Genomic DNA, 26,090 nt, shown 5'->3' with positions numbered 1-26,090 from the left:
AAGAATACATTGGTGAAAGTAAAATTTCTAAGTCAGCTGCTCTGTATTGCAATTTAAGACATTTCCCAGCTAATGTGCCTAAGAGAGCAGGTTAGTTTCCACATTCTTGGAAAGAAATCTCATTTCTTTAGCTCTCATGAGATACAATGTCCTATAATTTTAGGTATTCTAACTAACGTTTTGCTCTAATGGTCTTCTCTTTCACCGATTACTGGTAATGTTTCTTTCATCGACATTTGTTTTTTGGGGCCAGAACAAGGCATGTTTTCTATAGAGAGTACTTGCTTTACGTTTGAAAATCTGTAAGTAAGTATTGTAAATTGCATTATGATAAGACCACAGAAAATTGGTTCATCTTCTCATACATGATTTTTTTTCCCCCTTAAGACAAATATGGTCTCTTTAGAAGGCCTTACCAAAGTAGTTGATCCTTCTCAGCTAACTCCCGAGTTTGATGGCTGCTTGGAATACAACCATGAAGAATGGATTGAAATCAGAGTTGCTTTTGAAGACTACATTAGCAATGCAACCCACATGCTCTCTCGGCTGGAGGAACTTCAGGACATCCTAGCCAAGAAAGAATTGCCTCAGGATTTAGAGGGGGCTCGGAATATGATTGAGGAACATTCCCAGCTAAAGAAGAAGGTGATTAAGGCCCCTATAGAAGACTTAGATTTAGAGGGACAGAAGCTGCTCCAGAGGATTCAGAGCAGTGACAGCTTTCCCAAAAAGAACTCTGGGTCAGGCAATGCGGACCTGCAGAGCCTCCTACCCAAGGTGTCCGCCATGTTGGACAGGCTGCACTCAACACGGCAGCATCTGCATCAGATGTGGCATGTACGAAAACTGAAGCTGGACCAGTGCTTTCAGCTAAGGCTGTTTGAACAGGACGCTGAAAAGGTAAAGGAGCAGGGAGAGGGGAGCTGAAATGAGACACAGAAGGCTCCCTGGACCGTTGGGTCCCAGCAGCCGGGGGGCCAGCTTTGGTCAGGAGGAAGGATCGAGGAAGAGCCAGCCATGCCCTCTCGTTGGTTCCCTCCAGAGATCTGCTCTAAATCTGCCTTCCAGTTTCTCTGGGTGCAAGCCAATGCCATTTGGGGAACTTTCAGTTATTGGTTACTGACAGTTTGGTTTAGAATGCCGATAAGAGAGATGAGGATATCTTGAGTTAAAAGAGTGAAAGTTTTATGGAATTATAGGATCAAAAGCAGTCGTTATGTATGTGTGTGTTTTGCTCCTAGCTGCTCCATTCCTATAAAGCCAGTGACAGAACAGCATTCAGATCATTATTGACCATATTTTTAAAATAAAAGATGAATAAGGTGTTACAAAGAATAGTTTCTGGGAAATATGGGCAGTGATTACTGATGGTCTCATGCTTCATACAGAAGAGCTGGTCCAAGTGGATGCTTGTGTTTCCAGCTAACTATCTTAGCAGGGTGGGAACAGGACATTTATTTATAGGACTGTGTTGCAAGCCATGAACATGGGTGAATTAATCACTCTTAATTTGAGCTCATTGAATTCTTGTCACCGACAGGAGAATATTCTCTAAAGTAAAAAAAACTACACCACAAATCTTTGATACAAAAGGACGTTTCAAACAGTGATAGTCCCTACTGTTGTTTGGCAAGCTTTTGACCTGTCAGTGTACTTACGTTTAAAGAAGTGCCTTATCAAAGACACTGGGAAAATCTTCCTTTCAATTACTCAAAAAACAGGTGACTATCTCTGGAATAATGGTTCAAGTCATGATACCAGTCCTAATAATGATAGTTATTTCTTTTTGCTTAAACGTTTTCTTTATGAGCAACATAATTGACCTCTTTTTCTGGGTAGCATCTGTATTGAACCTTGAGAAGGATATATCATTGTTAAAATTTTTTTCCTCAGTCCTTTCTATTTTTTGATAGTAAATTTTATTGTTTGCATTTACACAGTTTTAAAATACTGTTTGCACATGCAAAAAAGCATGTATGATCTTATAGTCATTGGACTTACCCTCAGCCATTGTGAGCATAACAGAACCCATCCAGATATTTGTACGTCCCTCATCTCACCTAACAGGCCTCTTGTTAAAGAGCAGTGTGGCCATTAGGCAGTTTAGTAGAGCAGGGAGGCTGGGTTGAGAGTCAAAAGGTTAGTTTTAATTAGCCTGGGGGATTTGAATACCTCTCTTTGCCTGTCTGCTTCCTAATTCCTGATCAGTCAAAGGGACACATTAGATAAGATTTTCTTGGAGGTCATGCAAGTTCAGAACTGCTTACTTAAAATTCAAGAATCTTCCGAGAGGCTGTCAGAGCAAGGACCATGCCCTTGATTGGTTTGGCCCTGCTTCTGTGCCTGTCATTTCTTTTTCTGGAGTGATTTCAGGTTGTCTTTTTTTCATTCTGGTAGATGTTTGACTGGATCACACATAACAAGGGCCTGTTTCTGAACAGCTACACTGAAATTGGGACCAGCCATCCTCATGCAATGGAACTCCAGACACAGCACAATCACTTTGCCATGAACTGTATGGTAAGATACTGTCAGAACAGAGGTATCTTGTATGTGAGAGTATTGCAGCAGACGGGAGGTATTTACACAGATGGTGTCCCAGCACTCTGCCAGGAGGCCACACGGGGCCAGGAGAGTTACTGATGTGGTAGTAGGTGCTGACCTCCAAGTGTGTGCACTTCTTGGTTGGTAGCAGTATCTACAGCTTCTTTTAAGTTTTACACAAACAAAAATGTGAAAACAAGCAAACACACCAGTGAAACTTGAATCACTTACTTGGCCAGTTCAACATGGATGATTTTGATGCCATGTCCTGTGCTGTACCTTTTAGGAGCCTGTTAGGGCCCCAGAAAAACTGCTCAGTGGCCAGGTGAGTGACCTGAGCAGGGCTGCTGTCAGTTTGTTGGGCTGCCCTTCATGAGGAAGAAGTAAGCCAGCCTGCCTGCTATCTGCCTCAAGGGCATACTCCAATTCTCCTAAAACATGAGATTTCCCTCCAGGTTGAACTGAAGTATTATTAGGGTCTGGACATTGGCCATGCCTGGAATTCCCTGGCTCCAGTAGAGGTTGACTCCCTCGACCTGTTGTGACCAATGGTGGGTTGTTTTAGGACTACTAAACAAAATGACCCCCCAAAAAAAAAAAAATGAATTCTGAATAGTACTTTTGTTACATTTTTGGAGTTAATATAACTAAAATAAAACTCTGTGTTGTTCTACAGGACACATGTTATTTCTGTAGACAGTTAACCTTCTAGAAATATCCTTTTTGGGGACAAGGAGTTTTGGTTTGGACTTTAAGCTAGTCTTATGAGAATTAACCACCCTTGGGCCTTATAACATTTGTTACAGAGCATCAAAGTAGTACGAAGACAGGGTCTTTGTTTAAATTAATTCAATAAGATGTCATTTCATAAAGTTTGGCCAACTAAGTGCTCCAGTTTAGGTAGTTTAAAGGTAACATTTAACAATAAATTTTTTGTAATAGACTCCATCAAAAAAGTTTGGTAATCTACTCTGGAATTTGAGGTAAGGGAATTTCTGGTTTAAATGTTCAAACCTGGGCATAGATGAGAAGAGCCAAAATGTTACCTTTGGAGGAATCTTCTTAGAATTTTTTCCTGAGAAATTTTTTCAGTTTATCAAGCTACTCTGAAACTGCAGCTAGTGGTGGAAGATGTTCAGTGCATTATATCACATACTATAGAAACAGGAAACACTAAAATACATTTTAGAAAATCTAGAACAGAAAATACCTTCCCTGCCCCAGCATTATTAGTAGATTCAGAAAATGGGTTAGGAATGCAGAGGTTTCTAATCTGAGCCTTCCAGTTTCCATGTGACTTTGGGCAGTCCGTAGTCCGTTCAGTCTCTGCCAGCCTCAGTTTCCTAATCTGTAAAGTGAGGGTTATATCTGTCTCCCATAGAATTCCATAATTGTCTTTCCCCTGCACATGTAAAGCACTAAGATAATGCTGAACACATAGGCTTGGTAATGTATTAGCAGTCATGATATCACCAACTAAAAACATTGTTAAAATTCTTAAAAATATGGGTGATGTCTCCCCCTTTTTTAAGGTTTAAGTCTGTTTTCTGATTCTTTGCAATAAACTTCTATTATTTTTTTAAGTTAGAAGTTTGAATGAAAGAGTGGGGTAACCAAAGAGTGGGGTAACCCTATGCCATGGTGGGTGGCAGCTGCTAGAAGAGCTTCCACCCCTAGTCTGCTGAACGTCCATGAGAGCTAGGTGTCTATCTAGGACATTGCTTTATGCAGAGCAAGGGCCTATTAACCTTCAGCCCTTTCCTGTGCTTCCTACAGTGTTTTCAACTTTTTTGGCAAAATGAAAATGCTAAACATCACTATGAAAAGTTGACAGTCTCTAAAGCATGTTAAGGGATGCCAACAATTCTGCTCATTGTCACAGATACTTTTAAAAGCTGTAACAATAAAAACTAGAGGTAGGTACTTTAACAAAAGGAATCCTATATTGCCATATTGGTGTACAGGTGGTTTGTTGGGTTGCATGCCATCACGTTCCTTTATCTGTGTAGGCAGTGATGAAGTGATGGGAAAGATCTAATCCACAGACCCTCTACGCATAGTGGAATCTGTTTGAGGATCTGAAAGTGATGCAGGACACCGTAACAACTTCAGTGGGAGTGACTGCCTCAGTGGTTCCCATGGTGGAGCCTTCTTGAATGCAGGGCTCTGCTCTGGATTCTAACAGAGGGCATCTGCTTATGCTCTTCCCAGAAGACCCTTGGAGTTGGTTTTCTTCTTTAATGATACAAACATTATAAAAATTAGTATTCTAGGCACCTACAACTAGAGGGAGAGAACACATCTGGGCAGGGGAGGGATTATTTTTGACTAAAGGCTACTAGTTAGAGCATTATTGCCACAAGAGCCAATGAGGTCTGTTTCCCACTGACTGTGGCCTTGATTGCCTATCACAACTTCACACATGCCCTCTCTTCCTGCTGCTTTAGACACCGGACATCTACTAGCTGACTCCAGGCTGCAGATGCACCCAGAAGAGGAACTCAGAGGCTGTGACTCTAATCCTGGAGTGACTCCACCTTGTTTAGATTTGGGTCAGAATGGAGGGAAAGAATGAGTAGAGAGGATGGTACAAAGAATGGATGGATAAGCACATTCTTCATGGGGCTTCCTGGGTGGGCTGCAGACGAGGTGACCACGAGTAGGCTGTGTGGGGTGTGTGTCCCTGTGAGAGGGGCCCTAGGGACCACAGCCAAAGTGGGGAGGAAGCAGGAAAAATAGAGATTTGGACAGGTTGGGTAATTAGGTTTAGTGGCAAAACTGGGAGAGGCTGACAAGGTGTCTATGATGTTGGGGGACCCATCAAGAGGAATGCTGTTGCAATGAAGAACAACCACCTGGGGTTTGTTGAAGGTGTGTGTTTCCTACCACTGCCTCTGCTGGACTAGGAACCTCAAAGGCAACTGAAGGTGGAAAGGAGCATAGCAGAGTGAGAATGGGTTTGGGGGACAAAGTTGTCCTGTTTTTCAGCCTCATGCCATTATTTTTGCAGTAGACTGGTAGGCTCAAAGATGGGCATTTCCACAGAGTAGAACACTTGATCAAAAGTTTGCATATAGTGTTGTTCCTTCCTTTTGTGCCTCAATTCCCCTTCCGTAGCGAAAGTGGGTCGGTTTATAGAAGATTCTCTGTTGGCCCCACACAGACAACTCGGGCTCATTGTGTAGACAAGAGAGCTTGTTTCTACAGAGAGCAGCCTGTGGTCGCTCAGTGGGTAGCATGTGGTTCCTGGGCTCTAATTAAAACCTGCAGTGTTGGATTTTCTCAGTTCTGGGTGACTACTTATCAGTAGGCTTGCCATCTGGACCCTTTTCAGGATTCGAAGCCAACGAGTGAGTAAGAGTGTATTTGTGTGCACCCACTTGTGTACTCAATTGCTTTGTGCCTACCAGGCTGCCTCTCAGCTAGTTGATTTGTAATTTTGCAGTTTTAAAAATAGCAATTGAAACCAATATTTAGAGTTTATGGAAATCAGATAGCAAATATGTACACTGTTATATACCAGGTGATTCTGCTGTGACAAATAAAATTGAAGTTAGTGGGTGGTGTTTCACAAAGTGCTATCATCCATGGTTCTTACAAGGAAGCCTCTTGTTTGCCTTCCTCTGACAAGCCCTCTTTCTCTCCCTCTTTTGCAGAACGTGTATGTTAATATAAATCGCATAATGTCAGTGGCAAATCGCTTGGTAGAGTCTGGCCACTACGCCTCTCAGCAGATTAAGCAGATTGCGAATCAGCTGGAGCAGGAGTGGAAGGCATTTGCGGCAGCCCTGGATGAGCGGAGTACCTTGCTGGACATGTCCTCCATTTTCCACCAGAAGGCTGAAAAGGTCAGTGCCTGGGACCCACAGCCCACAAGGTGGTGGCTGGAACACTTCCTCCCCCAGTACCCTCCCAACCTGCGGCCAGATCCTTGGAGGACTTTTGTATGGCATGTCTAGTGCTTAAGAACATGAGCTCTAAGGTCAGGCAGCTGTGAGTTAAAACCCTAGCTCTCTTACCCTGTGCTGTGCAGTCTTTAGCAAGTTACTTCACCTTCTGTTCCTTGGTTTTCTCATCTGTAAAGTGGAAATAAAAGTATCTACTTAGGGGGGAGTATTTTATCATATAAATGAGATAATTCATATTAGGCAACCCATAGAGTACCTGGATAAAGTAAGTACTAATAAGTGGTAGCCACTGCTCTTTTTCCCTTACTATCACTTTAATATTTTAATTATGCCGGTACCTGTGCTGTCCTGCTAGAACTCCTCCCGCAAACCCTAATTAGGATGCTTTGGCAGCAAGTAACAATGCCTGATTATTATGTTTAAATATCAGGGGTTTGCTTTTCACACAAAGCAGGAAGTTGTAAAGTATAGGGAGTTCTAGCTATACAGCAATGGCAGGCCTGGGGTCTGCTCCTCTTAGGTTGCCTTGGCCTTCCTGTCCTGACCACAGAGATGATGCCACAGCTCCTGCGCCTCAACCACAGTGCCCATTATAGTCTGGTTTTGTGGAGCCTGTCACTTTTATCAGGGAAACTTTATTTTCAGAAGGCTCCTCCATCCCAAAATACCTCGCCTCCATTTCCATTGACCAAGAGCAGGGTGCAGGCCCTACCCTAGCTACAGGGGAGAGTGGGAAAAGGTGAACGTGGCTTTGTAGCTTACACAGCAGTAGGCAGGCTCTGCCAGCAAGGGCTAGGGTTCAAAAGTGGCTTTTGGCTAGGCAGTTGACAGTTCTTTCACATTTATGAAATCATGTGTATGGATCCAGGCTCCACATTGGCTTCATTTGCAGATGTGCTGGTCAAAATACTTAAAAAGGTAACACATAAATATGCGTACCACTCACCACACCTCTACAATCCTCCTCCAGTGAGCTTGCTTAAGCAGACACTCTGAAAGTAGCACAAAGGAAGTGCTTTGCTTGTGACTCAGACTTTAGTAGTGGAAAGTGTGCTGGGCAGGGAGATACCTTCTCAAGTTGTAGAGAAAGAACACAGGAACTTTTAGCCACTAGGAAGACACATGGGAAAGAAGCCTTATTTTCAGGGAGAAATATTGATAGGGGTAATCTTTTGACGTTGGGGGGAGACTACATTCATAGGGATTTGTACTGATGCTGCTAAGAAGGAAAATAGTATCTCTTTGTAATCTAGAAACAGTCCCGGTTGAGGAGTGAAGTCAGTATAGGTAAGATAGAGGTCCCAGCTTGCCCAGGGTTTTGGCAAGGCAGCGAGAATGTTGCACAAGACCCTAATTAGTAGTGATCTTGACTGTAGAAACCTTTCAAGTATGAAGCAAGAGAGGAAACTAAATGGAATATAAAGAGAAAAAAGTCTTAGTAGCTTCACGTGAAAGCTGTGAACAGAGACTTCCAGATTCCAATAGTAAGATTTATCACCTTCCTAAACTTACGCATTTAATTATCTTTATAATAAAGAATAAACAAAAGCCCACACACACAAAAGAGGTTTTTAAAAAAGTAATGGGAACCCATTACTTTCTCTGCTGTTTCAGTAGAAAACAGCACCATGTTCACCCTTGGTCCCTATCATTGCCCAGAGAGTAGGGGTGTATTGTGCCCTTTACCTTACTATGGATGGGAGGATGTATGCCATATGTATGGTCCCTGTACATATGTCATCTGGAGTGGTAACATATTATGGGATACAGCAACCCCTTGTAACTAGAAGTGTATAAACTGATAGTGAGCTCTCAGAAAGTTCCATGAAGATAATATGAATAAATGTGAGATGGGACAAGCTACATGGGTGAATAGCAGATGGTCTGAAGCATAGTAACACACAGGAAAATCTCTTTCATAAACATGGTAGGATTCAGAATTATAAATAAACCCCAAAGTTCATTGCTGTTCTGACCTGCTTGAAAATAATCTAGAAATGTGGGTGCCATGGGACATTTTTTCCTCTAAAAACTTTATCACATATTTCAAATATGCAGCATCATGAGAGCCTGGGGTGTTTTCACTTGGATAAGATGAATGACTGTAATTTATGGATTTGAAGGAAACTAAACTAGATGAATACATTATTGAACATAGTTTTGTGGGATCTTGTGTAAACTGTAACAGTGCTTGAGGTCTCTGTGAGTATAGAGTAGCCAGAGAAGAAGCCTGGTGAAGAAAGGGCCTGGCATCTTGGCAGAGCCCCGCACACGACTGAAATGTGCAGATGAGACATGAGAACATCTTCAGAGTGTGTCTCTACTCTCAAGTAGAAACATATTGGGAATCTTCCCCTTCACTGAACAAAGAGTAACATCCTTGAAATTCTGATGTGTGAAGGGAGATCACATCTACTAAGTACTTTTCCTCTTTCCAGGAGAGAAACAGCTCAGCTTTGGTCCTTTTCTAGAGTGCTTTGTCTTCCAGTTACATGTATGCTGTTTGCATAAGCCCCCCTAGAAGAGGACCAGAAACTTGGATGTCATAAATTAGGTTTCCAGCTTAGCTACCTCTGAACCCTTCCAGATGTATCTATAAGAAATTAAATCTGATTGGGGAGGCCTGACCCCATTGTTGATGGTTTTACCCAGGGAAGCAGCCTTCCCTGTAAGGATTACAGCTCCCAGCCGGGGGGAACATGGGCCCGGCACTGCCCCGCCATGCTCCTCTGCCATCTTGGTGGGTAGTTTTTATGTTGGTGTTTGCTGGTGATTTTGCAAACCTAAATCTTGAGAAGTAGACTAGATGAGAACACTGGATAGACAGCATGTATTCTGAAGACATCTCAGCCATCCATTCACTCTCATGTCCTCACCTCTAGGGAGGCTGTGTGTGAACCAGAATCTCCGTTTGCAAGCAGGGAGACAGGACCACAAGGCCAGCAGTGTTACTAGTACACGGTGTCCGGAGGCTCCAGCCTTCATGTCTTTTGGTCATGTGGCATATCCACTGGATAGTCTCTTCACACTAGGAAGCTTTCCTAGCAAATGTTACTAGAATTACATTTTTGTAAAACAAAAGAAAGTGATTGATTTTATTTCACCTTTCCAGCTCCAGTTTTTACTATTAAAAAAGAATGATCTAGAGTGTGAAGGTGATCGGGCTGTGACATCTGTCACCCCACCGATTGCCAGGGTTGATCTGACTGGCCAGGCGGGTGTCCCCCTCCTCCATCCCCACTCCACATGTGTCCCTCCCAGAGCTGCATACTGCACCCAGGATGGTGACTTTTCCTGAAAGAGGAGGATGTTCTTTGGTCAGGAGCATGGCGGTACCTGTGCTCTCCTGCTAGAACCCCTCCCACAAACCTTCAGGGTCCATTTGTGGAAAGGAGGGTAGTCAAACTTCCAATACATCCAAATGAGGTGCTGCTTGTGGCAGCCTGACTTTCTTTAAGAAAAAAAAAAAAAAAAAAGTCTAGAGCTGCGCTGTCCAATATGGTTGCCAGTCACCATATGCACTTACTGAAATTACTTAAAGTTTATTAATAAGGTAATGTAAAAGTATTATTTCCTTTCTTTTCTTTTTTTTTTTTAATTTATTTATGATAGTCACACATAGAGAGAGAGAGGCAGAGATGCAGGCAGAGGGAGAAGCAGGCTGCATGCACCGGGAGCCCGATGTGGGATTCGATCCCGGGTCTCCAGGATCGCGCCCTGGGCCAAAGGCAGGCACCAAACCGCTGCGCCACCCAGGGATCCCCGGTAATGTAAAAGTAAATTAAAATTCCATACAGTGTCCACATCATGGCCACTGGCTGCTATACCAGACAGCACGGGTCTGCATTTCTATCACTGCAGAAAGTTCTGTTAATACTGATAAAGATTTACCTTTACCATGAGCCATCAATCTGATTACTGCATCTTCTCTAAGAGTATGAGAACCTCTACAATTTGGTATAGCCAACAATAAAGTGCCAGTACTTGTATAGTTCTTTAGAATTTACAGAGCTCTCTAACACAAAATGTCATTGTATCCTTAAATCAGCCCAGTGACGTAGAGGGGGCTGGTGGTATTATTGTCCTTATACTGTATTTGGGGAGTGATTTGGTTTTGTTGGGACTTCCATTGAGGTCTGTGACAGTCTTTTAGTTCCTGACATAATAGAACACTGTTTTCACCAACAAAGCACTTAGATTAAAATCCTTATAAAACTTCAGTTTCCATAAAAAGTTTTAGAAATAACATTTATGGTAAACATGACTTACCATAGTTATCCAGATTATTTTATCGTAAGTCTGGGTTGGAACTCAGAGGAAAATAATACTTCACTATTCCTTTTTGATTTTTTAAGGCAAATAATACACATGTAATTATTCCCATTTTAATGATGTTTTACTTTATTAAAAGCATAGGCCTAATTCTTGGCTTGTGGACAAAAACAAGATTCTCATGGAATAGAAAGAAACTGGAATAAATATGCATAAAAAGAAAAAGTTATTAAAGAGAACAGGTTTAAGGTACATGATACATGATCACTGGCATATTGTGGTTCAAACTGAGCCTGTCTCCTCTGAGTTACTGTGGTGCTGGTGTCAGAGCTTTGCACACGAAACCAACTCCCCCCTCCTCTGCTTTCCACAGGGAGAGAAGGGAGCCCATCTTCCTTGTAGGAACCAGAAAGAGTGCATGCTGAATAATACTCATGAAGAAAAATGGTGAAGTAGGCAAATATAAAAATGACAGGCAAATGTAAAACTTTTAGGGTAATACTTTCTAAAAATGAAAACATAAATGAAATTAAGAGTTGTTGAGTTCCTATGTATACTATATATGTATGTGTGTGTATAGACATTTTAAACTGGTTTTAATTTTGTCAATGAAATATTTGAAAAATTCCTGTTCTAGGCAGTTTCTGTTTCCTAAATGGGCTAACCACCTGTGCTCAGCTGTGCCCTGTCGGGAGTCCCCATGTGGAGGGAGGTAGGCGCCAGAGAAAGGCACCAGGTCCGAGTGGCAGCAGGCAGAGCAAGCCAGACAGCTGAGCAGCTCCCAAGTTGGAAACCTCCATCCTCTCAGCATATGGAGGGTAGTGGAATAAATGTTTATGAAAACAAATCTAATTAATTAATTAAGCTCTCCTGTTAAAGCTGTAGGTACTACTCTGCCCTCATATGCTTGCCTCAGTTTTGCAAACTGGCTGAGCCAGACCCATCATCCTGCATTCAGCTACATTTTAACAAAGTCATCATTCTGCTGAGCATCACAAGTCTCAGTTCTATAGGCAGCTCCTGATTTGAATTCATGGAGAAATGTTTCTCTCTCCCTCTCCTGTCTTTACCCTCAGCCTAGCTGGATACCATGTGTTTTCGTGTTTTGATCTAATGGGCATCTAAAGCGTCAGAGACTATAAACAGGCTGCTCTGATCTCACAAGAGTATGGTAGCCACCTTCTGCATTGTCCTTTACAGGGTGGTCAGGCTCTGTTCCAGACAGATTCCCGTGGTGTTGTAATCCCAAACCGTGTTTCTCAAGATGGTGATACATGTTGTGGGGGAGTGGTTTGGAGGGGGTGGAATGCATAAGAATGGTCAGAAAAGTTCGGGAATGTACATACCAGGCTGCCCCCATTGCCCATCTGTAATGCATGTTATCATATTAAAAGGTTCTGAGAGGTTCTCTTCCATATAGGTACCTGTTGAACTTTGTCACTAGAATGCCTTTTCCTTGGGGGAAAACCTATTAGTGCCCTCTTTTTTGACTTTCTGATTGGAGATTGCTACCCTGGTGGCAGTGGGTATTTCAGAAAGCATTAAGGGCTTAGAGCTTGCCCTTTGGGGTCTAGGGTTGCCATCTCATAAACAAAAGACAAATTACACTTGTACAAAATCCTGTGAAACCATGGCCAGGTTTATTTCTGTCTGGCATACCTTAACCCAGTGAATTTAGATGTGCAGAATCCCTTCTCCACGAGATTTCCACATGGCAGGCCATCCTCTGTATTTAGGACCTGGCTATATTTTTCAAGTAAGTGTAATCAATACCCTTTCCATAGACTTGAAAAAATTGTAACTTACTACAGGTGTATATAAAACATCTTGAAAGTTTCTCTTTACTGGTTGCTTCAGAAATTGGAGTTGAATATATTTCAATAGTCATTTTGGTACAGTGATATATTAGCCCAACACTTCTGTTTATTGTGTGGTATTGATAAGTGAAACTTGTTTCCACCTTGTTATAACAGAAGCATTTTAGCCTCTTCTAAAGAATATATGGTGACTCTGGGTGTGCCACAGTGGCCATCATGCAGGAGCAATTAACTGATGATTTGACCTGATGATTTATGAATGATGGTTAACCTGAGTCAATTCATATTTGAGAAAGGTTTACAGTGATTAGTGTTAAATGTATTAGTGGAAAAAGTAAAATCGAGATCAAGAATACTTAGAATCATTCAGCCTGACCTATTTGACATTTATAGAACATTCCACACAAGAAATCCTTAGAAATATGTGTGTGTAGTCACACATGTACACATGTGGAGGGGAGAGGTGTAAAGTAACTTTATTACTACTTCTGTTGCCCTGTTGGTGTTAGGAATGCGTTACAAGAGGATGTTCCCTGCATTGGTGTCAGTTAAAGCCATCAGATGCTATCATATGACACATTAATGCCCTACAAATTGCTTTCAAGCCCCAAGGTTTGCATACAGATATTTTTCTGAGCCAATATGTTAATAATAAAAGGATTTTTATGAACATTATTACTTGGGTGACTTGCTTATTTTAAGTTTCTAAAAATGTCATAAGTAACTGGGAGGCCATTCTCCTATATATTTTTAGAGACTCATAGCATGTTTCCTGTTTGGCAGGTCACCCAATTTTAAATAGTCACCCTTTGCATCCCCTGGTAAATGTAGAAAGATGCCAGGCAATTAGAGTAGAAGAAGTAAAGTCCGGGAAATGTGTCCATGCCTATTTGGCTTAATTGAATTAGTGTCTTTAATTGGGCTTCTGACACTTCTTTGTGATGAATGCTGATAGGATCTCCCTAGGAGGCCTGCCAGTGATTTCTCTGCTATTGATGGATCCTGGGGCTGCGGGGGTGGCAGTGGAGAAAACTGAGGGGAGGTTGGATGGCAGTTCTCAGCCCAGACTACAGCTGAGACTCTTCCCTTTTTGTCTGCATGCAAAGTGAAAAAGACCTCTGAGTGAGTGTGCCACCTCCCTTGGCCTTCCCGGAGGCTTAGTGGGCACAGCTGAAGAGTTTGGGTGGCCTTCATTTGGTCTTTTTGGGAAAATGGGCCTGCTACTCTTCCTGTGTTCAGGTAAAGGATTTCAGACACTAGGGCTTCCATCAGCACGTCTGTGTTAGAAGAAAGCAGGAAGGCTGGAGCAGCCACCTGGCTGAGGCCTGGGCGCAGCACGCTTGCACCCAGCGGTTCGGAGGAGGGCTGCGGAGTGAACTGGGAGGCCCAAACCGGAATGCCAGACGGCTGCTGCACACAGACTGCTAGCCGTGAGCCTGTCACCAGGGGCCGTCATCCAGACTTCTGCGAGGACTTGAGCTCAGATGGAATCCAGCAGTGGCTCGCGTTAGTGTGAGGGCTCACGTAGTGCCATCTGAGGTGGACACTCAGCCCCACTGCGTTCTTAGGCTCTCTCTCAACTACTGTAATTGCAAAACCACGTTAAAAAAATAATCTACTTCTCAGTACAAATTGCCATTGATAGAAATTATCCCCCTTTTTTTTTTAATCTTCCAAGTATATGAGCAACGTGGATTCGTGGTGTAAAGCCTGTGGTGAGGTAGACCTTCCCTCGGAGCTGCAGGATCTGGAGGATGCCATTCACCACCACCAGGGAATATATGAGCACATCACCCTTGCTTATTCCGAGGTGAGTGGGCATTTCACTCTAGATGCAAAGAGAAAGTCGTAGACTTCCTGTTACACTGCAATTTTGTTGTGACTTTTAAAGTATGTGTGCTAGGGTGGGGGGTGGGGCTTGTGTAATACAGGGTGGTGAGCCTTGAGCGAATCTCCTGGCCCTCTGTGGATCTCCTCCAGAGTGCTTATGTTTTTTCATCTGCTAGAATAAGTGAAATTTCAACATTCTGATCTTGCAAGTACTTAGGAAATACATATTTTTGCATGCTATTCAGTCTAGCTGAACTCAATTTAATTTTCCTGAATGAAGCTTTCTAGAAAGGAGGGAAACTTGATAATGCCTCATGTTTTGGATCAAAAAGCATGCACTATTTTGTTTTTAAGATTTATGTATTTATTTGAGAGAGAGCATACAAGTGGGAGGGGCAGAAAAAGAGGAGAGAATCTCAAGCAGACTTCCCACTGAGTGTGGGGCCCATGTGCGGTTCAGTCTCACAACCCTGAGATCATGACCTGAGCCGAAACCAAAAGTCAGATGCTCAACTGACTGAGCCACTCAGGTGCACAAAAACACACACTGTTTGAAGCTACTGGCTGTTTTAGAAATCCAAGTATTGTATTTTCCTTATTACTTTAAGGTAAATTATTTATTTATTATATCTCTGTCTTATTTATTGCCCCCTTTTTCTGGGCCACATTTTTAAAATTTCATTTATTATTATTAGAGGGAGAGACAGACACACACGCTCATGTGCATGAGAGGGAGGGAGAGAATCTTAAGTAGGCTCCATCCCACCACCCTGAGATCATGACCTGAGCCTAAATCAAGTGTTGGATGCTTAATGGACTGAGCCACCCAAGTGCCCTTGGCACAGGCCTTTTTTGAGGACTTTATGTGATCACTTACTTAATGTTCACAACTCTGGGGCACATGTCTTTGTTGGTTGTGCTGTTAAAATGAGGAGACCAAGGCTCCGAGATGAGATGACTTGTGCCAGGTCAGCCACTGGAGGAGATGGAGCAGAGACGTGAACCCAGGCAAGCAGGTTGCATGCTCTCAGCCACCATCCTGCTGCCTCTGGGTGCTCTCACATGCTAGTGAGTGCAGAGAGCTTGAGCTGTGTCTCCCTCATCCACGTCGTGGTCATCAGGCCAGTCTGCCTTTGTGATACTGGTTAAATTCCCAGAGGGGGGTGGGGGTGCATGCCTGTTTTCAGCAAGGTTTCCCCCACTCTCCTTTCATTGTTGGCGTCTACAGTTGTGTATGTGGTGATGAAAGATCACCAGAGACTGGAGTAAGAAATAGTACAAAACCCCTGGCAGAGGGCAGGGCACAGAGTGGATGCTCAGTATATCCACATCTTCCTTGATTGGAACTACAAAAACACTTGTCAGAGTCAAAGGGAAGAAATTGGTGGCTTGCTTTTCAGTCTGGCACTTCCTGCTTCACCAAGCAGCTACCACTCTCCTGTCCTTGGGCCCGGGCCTCCAGATCCTTTGGTGTCTTTGGGCGAATGGAAGGGATATGTGGATGTGCGCAAGGCCTCGATATTTACTTCAGAATCTGGTCACACCTCCTGCCCTGAAGGTTGAAATCTACATGATTGTTCTCTGGACACCTTTTTATCCAACAAGATCCCCCTCCCCCTTTTTTTTTCAGCACTGTTTTATTTTGTCCATGGAGTGTTACAAAAGTCCACTTTGTATTCTTAATTTTGCACCCAATATATTTTTAGCTAATTTGGTTATCTGGTTCATTTAGGACCTATATAAGTATTAGTGACAGTGTTTTTAATTTGTTTATTATTTAATTTTTAGAGGGGGTTGGGAGAGAGAAGGGAGAACAAAAATCTGAAGGAGGCTTCACGCCCAGCGTTGAGCTGCATGTGGGGCTGATCTCACCTCCCTGAGGTCATGACGCGAGCTGAAATCAAGGGTTGGATGCTCACCCGACCAAGCCAGCCAGGTGCCTAGTGATAGCCTTTTTAATAGTAAAAGTGAAAGTTGAACAGATCTGTAATTTTTTCATCACATTAGTTCATGAGGATTACTGTGAGTTCCAAAAAATATTAAGTCCTTTCTCCCTAGAGTACCATCTCTAGGCATTGTCTGACTTTGACCTGTAATAAAGAAAGTGAGTGATATCGTCTACCGTGTAAGTAGGCCTTCACTCATCTACTTACTAATGATTTTCTTGGGAGCTGCATTTTGGTTACCGGATAGGTTCCAGACCTCTTTAGGGTTGAATAGCTCACTCACAAGGTGATCAGCAGCAGCTTGGCCACAGCCTTTGCTGACACAACTTTTGTCCGAGTCAGCCTGACCTGACCAGTGGCATCCTCTGCTACAATGACCAGTTCAGTCTGCCTCTTGCCTTTGAACTTCTAGTCAAGTACAGAATCTGTAGAAATGGGGCATCTTGACATGGAAACTTAACCTGTGGTGCAGTTTCATTAAATTTTATATTGCTATTAAAGTCTTAAATAGTTTGATGGCAAGTAAACTGCTTTTCAGGCTAAGGGCTTAAACCACAATTTTTAGCCTAAAAACATGTTGTGACTGAGCTATAAACTTAAGGAAAACAGTAACCTAACAGTGAAATGAACAGGAAAGACTTTCAATAGAACAGAACAAACTTTTTTTCCTTTTTAATTAAAGTTTGAAATGGTTTCAGACTATAGAAACCATTTATAGAACCATATATAGAAACTATAGACTTCTCTTCCACATTTTTCCACATTTGCTCTCCCCACCCCCCGTCTCTGCAGTTAGTGAACCAGCTGTGCTACAGCACAGCCATCCTGCCCCCAGACCCAGCCCTAATTCCCATGGATCTCACTATGCCTGGCCCGGGGCCCTGTCCAACAGCATGTGTTACACTCAGTGGACACATCTCTTCAGCTTCCTTCACAGTGGAACATTCTTTAGTCTTCATGACAGTGAGAGAGAATATAGCTCATTCTCTAGGATGACCCTCAATCCCTGCCCATCCAGCCAATTTTCCTCCTGTGCTGTTAAAAACTGAGTGTCACAGCAGGGTCGCAGGATGCTGACCCCTCCTGCCAACTTGGTGAAGTTGGTGTCTGCAAGGTTTCTCCAGTGAAAAGTCACCATTAAAAAAATTTGGTTTTGAGCATTTTGTGGGAGATGGTTCTTGCCCCAATCAGCTACCCTTGTTGTGATGGCTGGCTTGTGGCCAGTAATCCTGCTCTATTTATTACGTGGTTTGCTACTGTGAGGAAGAACTTTATTTTCTCTCTTTCCTATCTTTTCATTATTTCAGTATGTATTTATGGTATATTCAACTCCAATACTCTATTTTGATGCTTAAACTGTCCATAGTTAGCCAGCAGAAGCCCCTTTTTGCGTGTGGTTTTCTTTTGTTTGTTTGTTTTTATTTTTGTTTTAATGTCCTTATCATTATCTGAGCACTCCTTACTTTCTTGTGTAATGTTCCCAGGCACATTTTGTACTTTTCCTGCCTCATCCCTGGGATCAGCCATCTCACCGAAGAGTTCAGTTACTTCTGTGGTGTGGTATTTAGACACTAAGATGGGGGCGCATAAGAGTGCTTGTTTGCTTGTGGGGTGTCAGTGCTTCTAGGCCCTCAAGGCAGACAGTCAGGAAACCTTTGTAGGCGGCTGTGTACCTGTCCACCCACCCACCTACCCATGCACGCATACACACCCACCTGAAACTGCTGCTGTGTCACCCTGTGTCTGTTTTAAACATCCACATGTCCGTACTGGTGCTTCCAGTTCTAATCCAATTAGGGCTCTTTCCAGCTTTTCCCTTTCTGTATTTACAAATCCTTCTCAGATGACAAGAAGCCTGGCTCCTCTTATCCTCAAATCTATTAACTGTTCAGTGAGTGAATTTTCTCAATCTGCTGAGTCTCCTAACCACTTTGGCTTCTCTGTATGCTTCTCTCCCCCACTCCCCGGATCCTTAGAAAGCCCATCAGGGGACACCTGTGCTGGCGCCCCCACCCTCACTGCCTCAGACCCTAGGCACCGTTTCCTCTTTGCCAGGAGGGGCGGGGAAGGAAGATGGGAAGGGAAGGCCTGCTTTTGATTTCAAAGTGATTTTTCCTTTCCTGAATTAGTGGTTTTCTAACTTTGGTGTGCTGGTTAGAGCAGCTGCTCATGCTGTATCCTAGAGATCGAGAATCTCTATCCATTTTAATGGACGTACTTACTGATCTGATGACTCTGCTGCAGAGGCTTCACCGAGCACATACTGGGAGCTAGTCCTTACCCTGTTTGAAAGGGTTGTGATCTGCCTAGGAGGCACTCCTCCCAGGGCTGTGAACCACTGCTGGGGCACGGGGTCCATGAGGAATAGGGACATGTGAGAATGGGACTTGTTCATCCTTTCTCATTTTCCCTTCTTCTTCCCATACATTTTTTCTTTAAACAGTGCCTGCAGTTTCTTGTCTCTGATGACACAAATTTGCTGTGGAAAATCTTCTAGCATTTTTTTTCCAAGACACAAACACCTGCTTTTCAGTGTTTTAATTAGACCCATCCTGTGGTGTTTCTATTTGTGATTTAGCAGCAGGAGCATACATGTGCCTTGTAAACACACACTTGCTGAAGCTTGCCACATTTGGGGCTTATATTGTCTGTTGTAGTTGATCAGAGGACAGTGAAGCAATAGACATGTCTGGGGTAAGCTATACTTTAAGAAACAGCATGTAGCATACTCATTTTTTACATTTTATTTTTAAGTAAGCAAACTCATCAACTACTTCTCCACAAACTAAATTCATACAGATGACTTTTATCTCAGCATGCCCATGATGTTATGCAAACCTAAACACTGAATGAATTGTGCAGTGAGCATCCATGCACCTGCTGAAGTCTTCGCATGAGTAGCCATTCTTGGGGCAGGAGGAAGAGAGATGGCACGTTGGCTTTGGCTGCTCTGATTTGCTGTGATATCAAGGTTTCATTTCTGTAATAGTTTCTCCATTAAGCAAATGTGCTGACATAATGCACACTTCAATGGGGCCTCATGGAAATGATCGGTTTGCTGCCTGTGAGGCCGATTGGCTTCCTTTTTTAAGGGACTATATATGTGGGTGATGGCATGATTAGTGTTAACAGCATATGAGAAAAACAGCTGAATGAGTCACGTTGATCGTAAACTTATAAAATCCTGCATCTTTGGTATATGGGGAAGCTCTGAGACCTTGCTCTAGAGGAGCTTCTGTAAGACGGTTGTTCCAAAGCCTCGTTAAGTATCGAAGCATTGCTGTTGATAGGCAGGGTGTGGAGTGGGTGTTTGGCACAGCATCTGAGGTGACAGATCCTGGAGCAGTCTCTCCCTGCCCTCAGGACTTGAAGCCTTGCAATGGCTTAAAGTATAAAGCAGTACAGAATGTCAAGTCCAACTGGAATCTGCAGAACATCCACGTTCTCTCATAGATCTGACTTAGTTCTCATAGATCTGACTTAGTTCACTTAGATCTGAAAACTTCCTGTTTTCATCTTATTTTGGTTCTTCCTTTCTGATGATCCTCTGTAGAGGTATCAGAGAGTCAAACGTGGTTAGATTGATCTGGTTTTGAGTAAGAAGCCTGATAGCTGAAAGCCCTAGAAACCTGCCTTTAGAGGACCATCCTAAGAACTTTGCCTGGGGAAAGAACCACCATCATCAGCAGGGAGCCAAAAAATCTGAAGGCAAGAACGTTGCCTTTTCTCTCTCAGGCGCCTCCCTGAAACATGGGTAAATGCTTCTGCCAGTACAGGACTTTCAGGTCATTCGCCTCTGTTATTGGTAGGAGCTTCTTAGCGTAGTCATCTTACAGGTTTAACCTCTTGGTTCAGGGAGGAAGTGTACCTGTTTGGACAAGGACCATTGACCAGAATGACAGGACATGCGGACCCATTGTCACTCTTTCCTGCTTTATTAGAACTTTGACTTCAGAATCATTTCAGCAGGAGTTGGAAAGGATAGTGGTGGCTGTGAAGCCATTCCCAGGCTTAACCTGAAGGTGCGTGCTCAGCAGGCCGTGGCAAGCTCCAAGCCCTGCAAAAAAAAATCAAAACAAATTGTGTTGGTTTGAGCTGATGCTTTTCTTCACTATGTGCTAAGTGTCATCATTTCTGGTCATGCCTTTATATATCTTCTCTACTTTGCTTGTTTGGGTTATATCTGGAAAATAACATTTCATAGCACTTTGAGATCTACACCACCACATTTGGACTTAATTGACATATTGTAGGTCACGTGTGGTCTTTGGGTTGTGGTGATTTTTGCAGCCACAAGCAATAATCTCCAGCTATTGTTCCCTTTCCTTAGATCAGAGGAACCTTCTTTGTGTACATGAAGAAGATTCCTGATGGAATCAGGTTAGGTCTAACCTGATTTATGGGAAATGTAGAGTGCAAGTATCAGAAATAAGAATAGGGAAGTCTCTGTGAGCTGTGGTAGAACACAGGAATCCAGATCTTACCAGTCTTATAAATCTTATGTCCAGTTTGATTAAAAGTAAATATTCAGGGAATCCGGTGGTGGCTCAGTTGGTTAAGCATCTGCCTTTGGCTCAAATCACGATTTCTCAGGATTATGGGATCAAGCCCCATGTCAGGTTCCTTGCTCAGCAGAGAGTGTGCTTGTGCGGCTCCCTCCGCCCCACCCCTCACTCATGCTTGCTCTTTCTCTCTCTCGAATAAATAAATAAAATAATAAAAAAAGTAAATATTCAAGAACCAGATCGTTATTCTAGATTTTTAACAGTTAAGAATTTTCAGGGGATCCCTGGGTGGCTTAGTGGTTTAGCACTGCCTTCAGCCCAGGGAGTGATCCTGAAGTCCCAGGATTGAGTCCCATGTCAGGCTCCTGCATGGGGCCTGCTTCTCCCTCTGCCTGTGTCTCTGCCTCTCTCTCTCTCTCTCTGTCTCTCATGAATAAATAAATAAAATCTTAAAAAAAATTTTTTTTCATTTTTCCTAACTGATTTAGTTATTAGAACATATTATTAGTTAATACATTTATGGAACATTAGTCTTTGTAAAATGTAATTTGCTCTGTGAAGACCCTGAGCACTGTATTCCAAGAAAAACAGAGAGCAGAACCTGAAAAAAATGAGCCAGTTCGATTTTTTTCAAAAATTACAGAAGTCCTGCTTTTTGATAATACAGGCTGATTTTCTTTTTTGCAACTATTGTCCCTTTGTGGGACAAGATTTGACTGCCTGAGAGCTAAAAAAAAAATTTTTTTTAGACAAAACGCATAACTTCAATAAATTCATCTGGTTCTGTGGTTAAGAAACTACATCACATACTGTAAACATAGGCTATTTGTTTCAGTAAACTATATAGTAATATTTGGGCAGCTCTGTACTTTTAAGTGTCTCTCATTATTTCTCTTATGGTTATTCTATACCATTTAAAAATTTTTATTTCTATGCAATAGAATGGTAGCCTTCATAAATTTGTAGAATATATTTTTTTTCTACTTAATACTCTACTTATGAAGACAGTCATTTTGCTGAAAGTCACTGAAATAGAAATGATATTCTTTATGTGCTTGAATATCTCGTCTTTTAAATTGATAAATCTACAAAAGCTACACTGAGGGGCACCTGGGTGGCTCAATTGGTTAAGCGTCTGCCCAGGTCATGATCCCAGGATCCTGGGATGGAGCCCTGTGTGAGGCTCCCAGCCCAGCGGGGAGTCTTCTTCTCCCTCCTTGCCTCTGCCCACCCCAGTGTTCTGTCTTGCATGCACTTGCTCTTTCCCTCTCAAATAAACAAAATCTTATTAAAAAATTAAAATAAAAGCTGCACTGAAATAGAATTGTTTCCAAAACGAGAATGTGCTGTCTGGTCTCCGTGGCTGTAAGAGATGTTCTCTTGCCTGGAATCTTCCCCACCACTTCTGTTGCCACAGTGTCTTCCACTGACAAAATTTGCTTTCTGTCAGTGTAGAAGTCCCAAGGCTGGCAGTGCAGGGCTGGTGCAGTAGCTCTGTTAGTAAGAGATCTCTGGATCCTTTTGTCTTTTGCCTCTTTTAGGAGGTAGGCTGCCATCCTTAAGGCTGCCTCAAGGTTAGTATTAGTTGCCAAAGCTCCAGCCATCTCCACCAAGTTCTTGGCAGCAGGGAAGAGAAAGAAGCAAGGGGGGCAGGAGATGACATATTCTACTTCCTAAACGTCTTTCCTGGAAGCCCCCTCAACATTTTTTTGCTTCTGTACATTGGCCACTCCTTTTGGAAGTGAGGTTGGAAAATGCAGTTTTATAACCAGGGAATTGCCACTGCTGGCTGTTGGGGTTTGGCTGTCAAAGAGGGGCCAGAGGACACCGAGGAGGTAACTATCAGTTTCTGCCATACTCTGATCTCTAGCCTTCTAACACATATTCACTAAATCACATGCTCTCTACATTTCTCGACTTCTGTTTATTATAAGGAGTAAAACTTAGAGAAGATATTTATAAGAATTCTTGCTAAGTTCTGTAGAATGTGGAATGTATGGCTTGGGGCACTGATTTTCAGTCGGAGAAGCTGCACCCCCAATGATTAACAAAACATTTTCTGTGATGCGTACTAGAATAAAATGTATGAATGATCTATCTTCACAGAAATTTATATGTGTGCATGTATGTAAATCATATACTACTATATAGGTTAGAGACGAAGGTGATTTATAATAAAATATGTTCCTATAAATGCCTAAGTACGTGCAAATAGATGAAAAAAAATTAGATATTCAGATTTTTATCTGTGTTGGCCATAGGTAAAAAAGTATTGTGAATACAGCAAATGCAGACTAGACATGTGTTCTATTGGGACACCAATACAGAGAATGTTAGTATTGTGCTGTTGCTTTGAAATGCTAAGCAGCTCTTATAAAATTCCAAAGGAAACCAGGCACTGTTTTGCTTTGATCAACATGGTAAATTCATTCCTGGAAAAATTGGTGTATGTTAAAGTAGGCAAAAAAAAAAAAAAAAGAAGAACCTTCATCTGTATGTTAGAGCCTAGCTCAGATGATTGAGCAGGATAGGTGGTCATTTTGAGGTCTCTCCTACCTTTCTGGATCCTCCTCAATGAGTTCCTGCCCAAATCCATTACAGAGCCTCCCTTTCCAAAGTCATTGTGTTGAAAATGCCACCTGAGATTCAGTGGCTCCTGGGGGTGACTCCCTGCTTTACAAGACTTAGGTTTTCACCATTTTTGTTTTTATATCTTCCTGATGCTAAGTGGGTTAGTTGGCTCTTTGTCACCTGCCGTCTTTGGTGGTTTCTGCTGAAGTTTTGCTAATTTGACGTGTTGGATCAGTTTTAATCAAATATGTTCCATTCCAGCACAACTTTAAAGTTGTGAGAGCATGGAAGGAAATTCCACAGGCTTCTGCCTGCAGGGGCTTTCTGCATGGGTCTGTCCCATTCACCTCTCTCTCTCTCTCTCTCTTTTTTTTTTCTTCTTTCTCTTTCTCTCTCTCCTGTGGGTTTGCCTTGTTCTGTACTCAAGACTCTCAGTTGCTTCTCCTTTCAGTAGAATACCTGTGAGGCTTTCAGATTCAGAAGTATCTGAGCACAGAGATCATGGCGCTGAGGACTTATTCCGAAGACTCGCTACCTTTATTGTCTGATGTGGTAGTATTTTTTCCTACTGCATCCGGCAGAGTCATTTATAAATCTTAAGATTCACTTACATTTGAAAAATACACAATGTTTTTCTTTCCATATTCCACTCTTACCTTTGCTTACTTATTTAGCTGGTCTGAATGCTTTCATTTCATTATAATTTGGTAGTTAGCTGCCATAGTATAGAAATAATATTGAAGTCTCTTAAAAAATGATGGCACTTTAATTAAAATTTCTTTAAGTTCATGAATCAAGTAAAACAGCACTTTAAAATTTTTTATTATTGGAAGTAGAAATGCTCTCCAGCTACATCAGAAAGTTTAAGGATATATTCTTTGCCAAGGGCTACATATTGATTATTTATTTAACTGAGGTTTCAAGATTCAACGTTAAAATTTTGTTCCACTGTGATTATTTAATTCTAACATAATGTCTCAAGAGAAAATTATTACATTTACATTTTAATTTGCAGATGCCCCAGCAATGCAGTTATATCAACTGACATATGCCGCTTACGGCAAAATACTATCTTTATGCATTAGGAACGGCCTCTACTATAATGTGTGAAAATGAACATCCTTTCATTTTAACTCCTGTGTTTTACCACGTTTGGTCATGTGGCTTTGTTTTAAATTTTATTTTGTTCTTGATAAAACATTGAGTAAAACTACAGTTCCTGTGTGGCGTAAGTGTGTGTGAGTGTGTCACACATGCACCCGGGAATGGAGCTGGGATCGCAGCCGGGGCGAAGCTGCGGACCCTGGGTAACCGACCCTCTGTCTTATCGGAAGGTGAGCCAGGATGGGAAGTCACTCCTCGACAAGCTCCAGCGGCCTTTGACTCCTGGCAGCTCCGACTCCCTCACGGCCTCTGCCAACTACTCCAAGGCTGTGCACCATGTCCTTGATGTCATCCATGAGGTGCTGCACCACCAGCGACAGCTTGAGAACATCTGGCAGCACCGCAAGGTCCGGCTCCACCAGCGGCTGCAGCTGTGTGTGTTCCAGCAAGACGTTCAGCAGGTCGGTGTTGGGGCCCGCTTTCCCACGGGGGATGGGCTTGGGGGTGTTGGTGCTCACAGGTCGAGTAGCTGAGGAGGCCAGGGGAGATGGAAGGACACCGCACACACAGCTACTTTGCTTTTCGTGAGTGACTGTGGTGTTGAGAATGTGCACTCAGGCACCATCGGCCCAGCTCACGTCCGCAGAGCTGGTGAGGCGGTGCAGGGAGGGCCTCAGCTGGAGGCTATGACGTGTATTCTTGAAACAGGTCATCCCCAGTTACCTATACCCATGAGACTGATGCAGGAGGTGCTTCTACCCCTTGTCTACAATTTAGCATTTGCATGTCCTCTGCTGACTGAAGCAGTCAACCAGCCGTGAGTAGATAGTACCGTCCCTGGTGCTTAGCAGTTATTAGTCTAGTTAACAAAAGTGCAGTTTCATGACTGTTAATTTCTAAGCAGTTTTCATCTTTTTTTGTTATTATTGTTAGAAATAAGAGTAAGCCTAGTTTCCATGCTGTTTATGCCCCTATTATGGAGTAAAAATGATCAGCCTGCTGCCAGGGTTTGGAGGACTAAGGCTGAGGTAGCATATAAAACATGATATAGCTTTAGTGATAGTCAAGATAATAGTTGTGTCCTTGCCCCAAAGTGGAGGGAAACAAGGGTGTGGACGAAGTGTGGACACTGGGGCTGAGGGGATTCTGGGGTCTGTATGCAAGAAGTCTGTGGCATCCAAAGGAGTTGGCGTGCTGTCACAGCGTAGGTCTGGAAGAAAACCTCTGTCCTTCCCTGAGCACCTGAGAGCCCCAGAGTGTTGCTCAGACATGTACAGGTTCAGATTTCACTACCCCCAAGTGTCAACCAAAGGCTAATGGGCTTTCCTGCTCAGGGGGCTGAGATAGTAGAAAGCTGTGCTGTGTTCTGATGAACACATAGATTCTCTACTTTATTGACGATCATTCTTCACATGAGTCTAGTGAGTTCAGAATACTTTAAATTGCTCTATAATTTTTAATTTTCACATAAAATACTTTGGTTGTACTTACAGGTTTTGAGTTCTCTAAAGATTGCATAGACCAGTTGCCTCAGAAATGATCATTTTGATATTATTCATGCCTCTTTGCAATGCTATTTTAATCAAAGAGGAT

General features: G+C 42.7%; 1 protein-coding gene across 1 annotated transcript in view; it reads left to right on the top strand.

Moving 5' to 3' along the window:
• TRIO (trio Rho guanine nucleotide exchange factor) overlaps positions 1-26,090 on the top strand; it is a 351,672-nt gene that overhangs the window by 140,277 nt on the left and 185,305 nt on the right. Inside the window, 5 exon segments of the mRNA XM_038583299.1 lie at positions 388-900; positions 2,398-2,520; positions 6,201-6,392; positions 14,220-14,351; positions 24,728-24,958. Coding sequence (XP_038439227.1) covers positions 388-900; positions 2,398-2,520; positions 6,201-6,392; positions 14,220-14,351; positions 24,728-24,958 — 1,191 coding nt within the window.

The sequence above is a fragment of the Canis lupus genome, chromosome 34, assembly GCF_011100685.1.
Source record: "Canis lupus familiaris isolate Mischka breed German Shepherd chromosome 34, alternate assembly UU_Cfam_GSD_1.0, whole genome shotgun sequence".
NCBI classification, from domain to species: domain Eukaryota; kingdom Metazoa; phylum Chordata; class Mammalia; order Carnivora; family Canidae; genus Canis; species Canis lupus.
The sequence above is the reverse complement of the archived record's forward strand: the minus strand, read 5'-3'. Positions and strand labels throughout refer to the sequence as shown.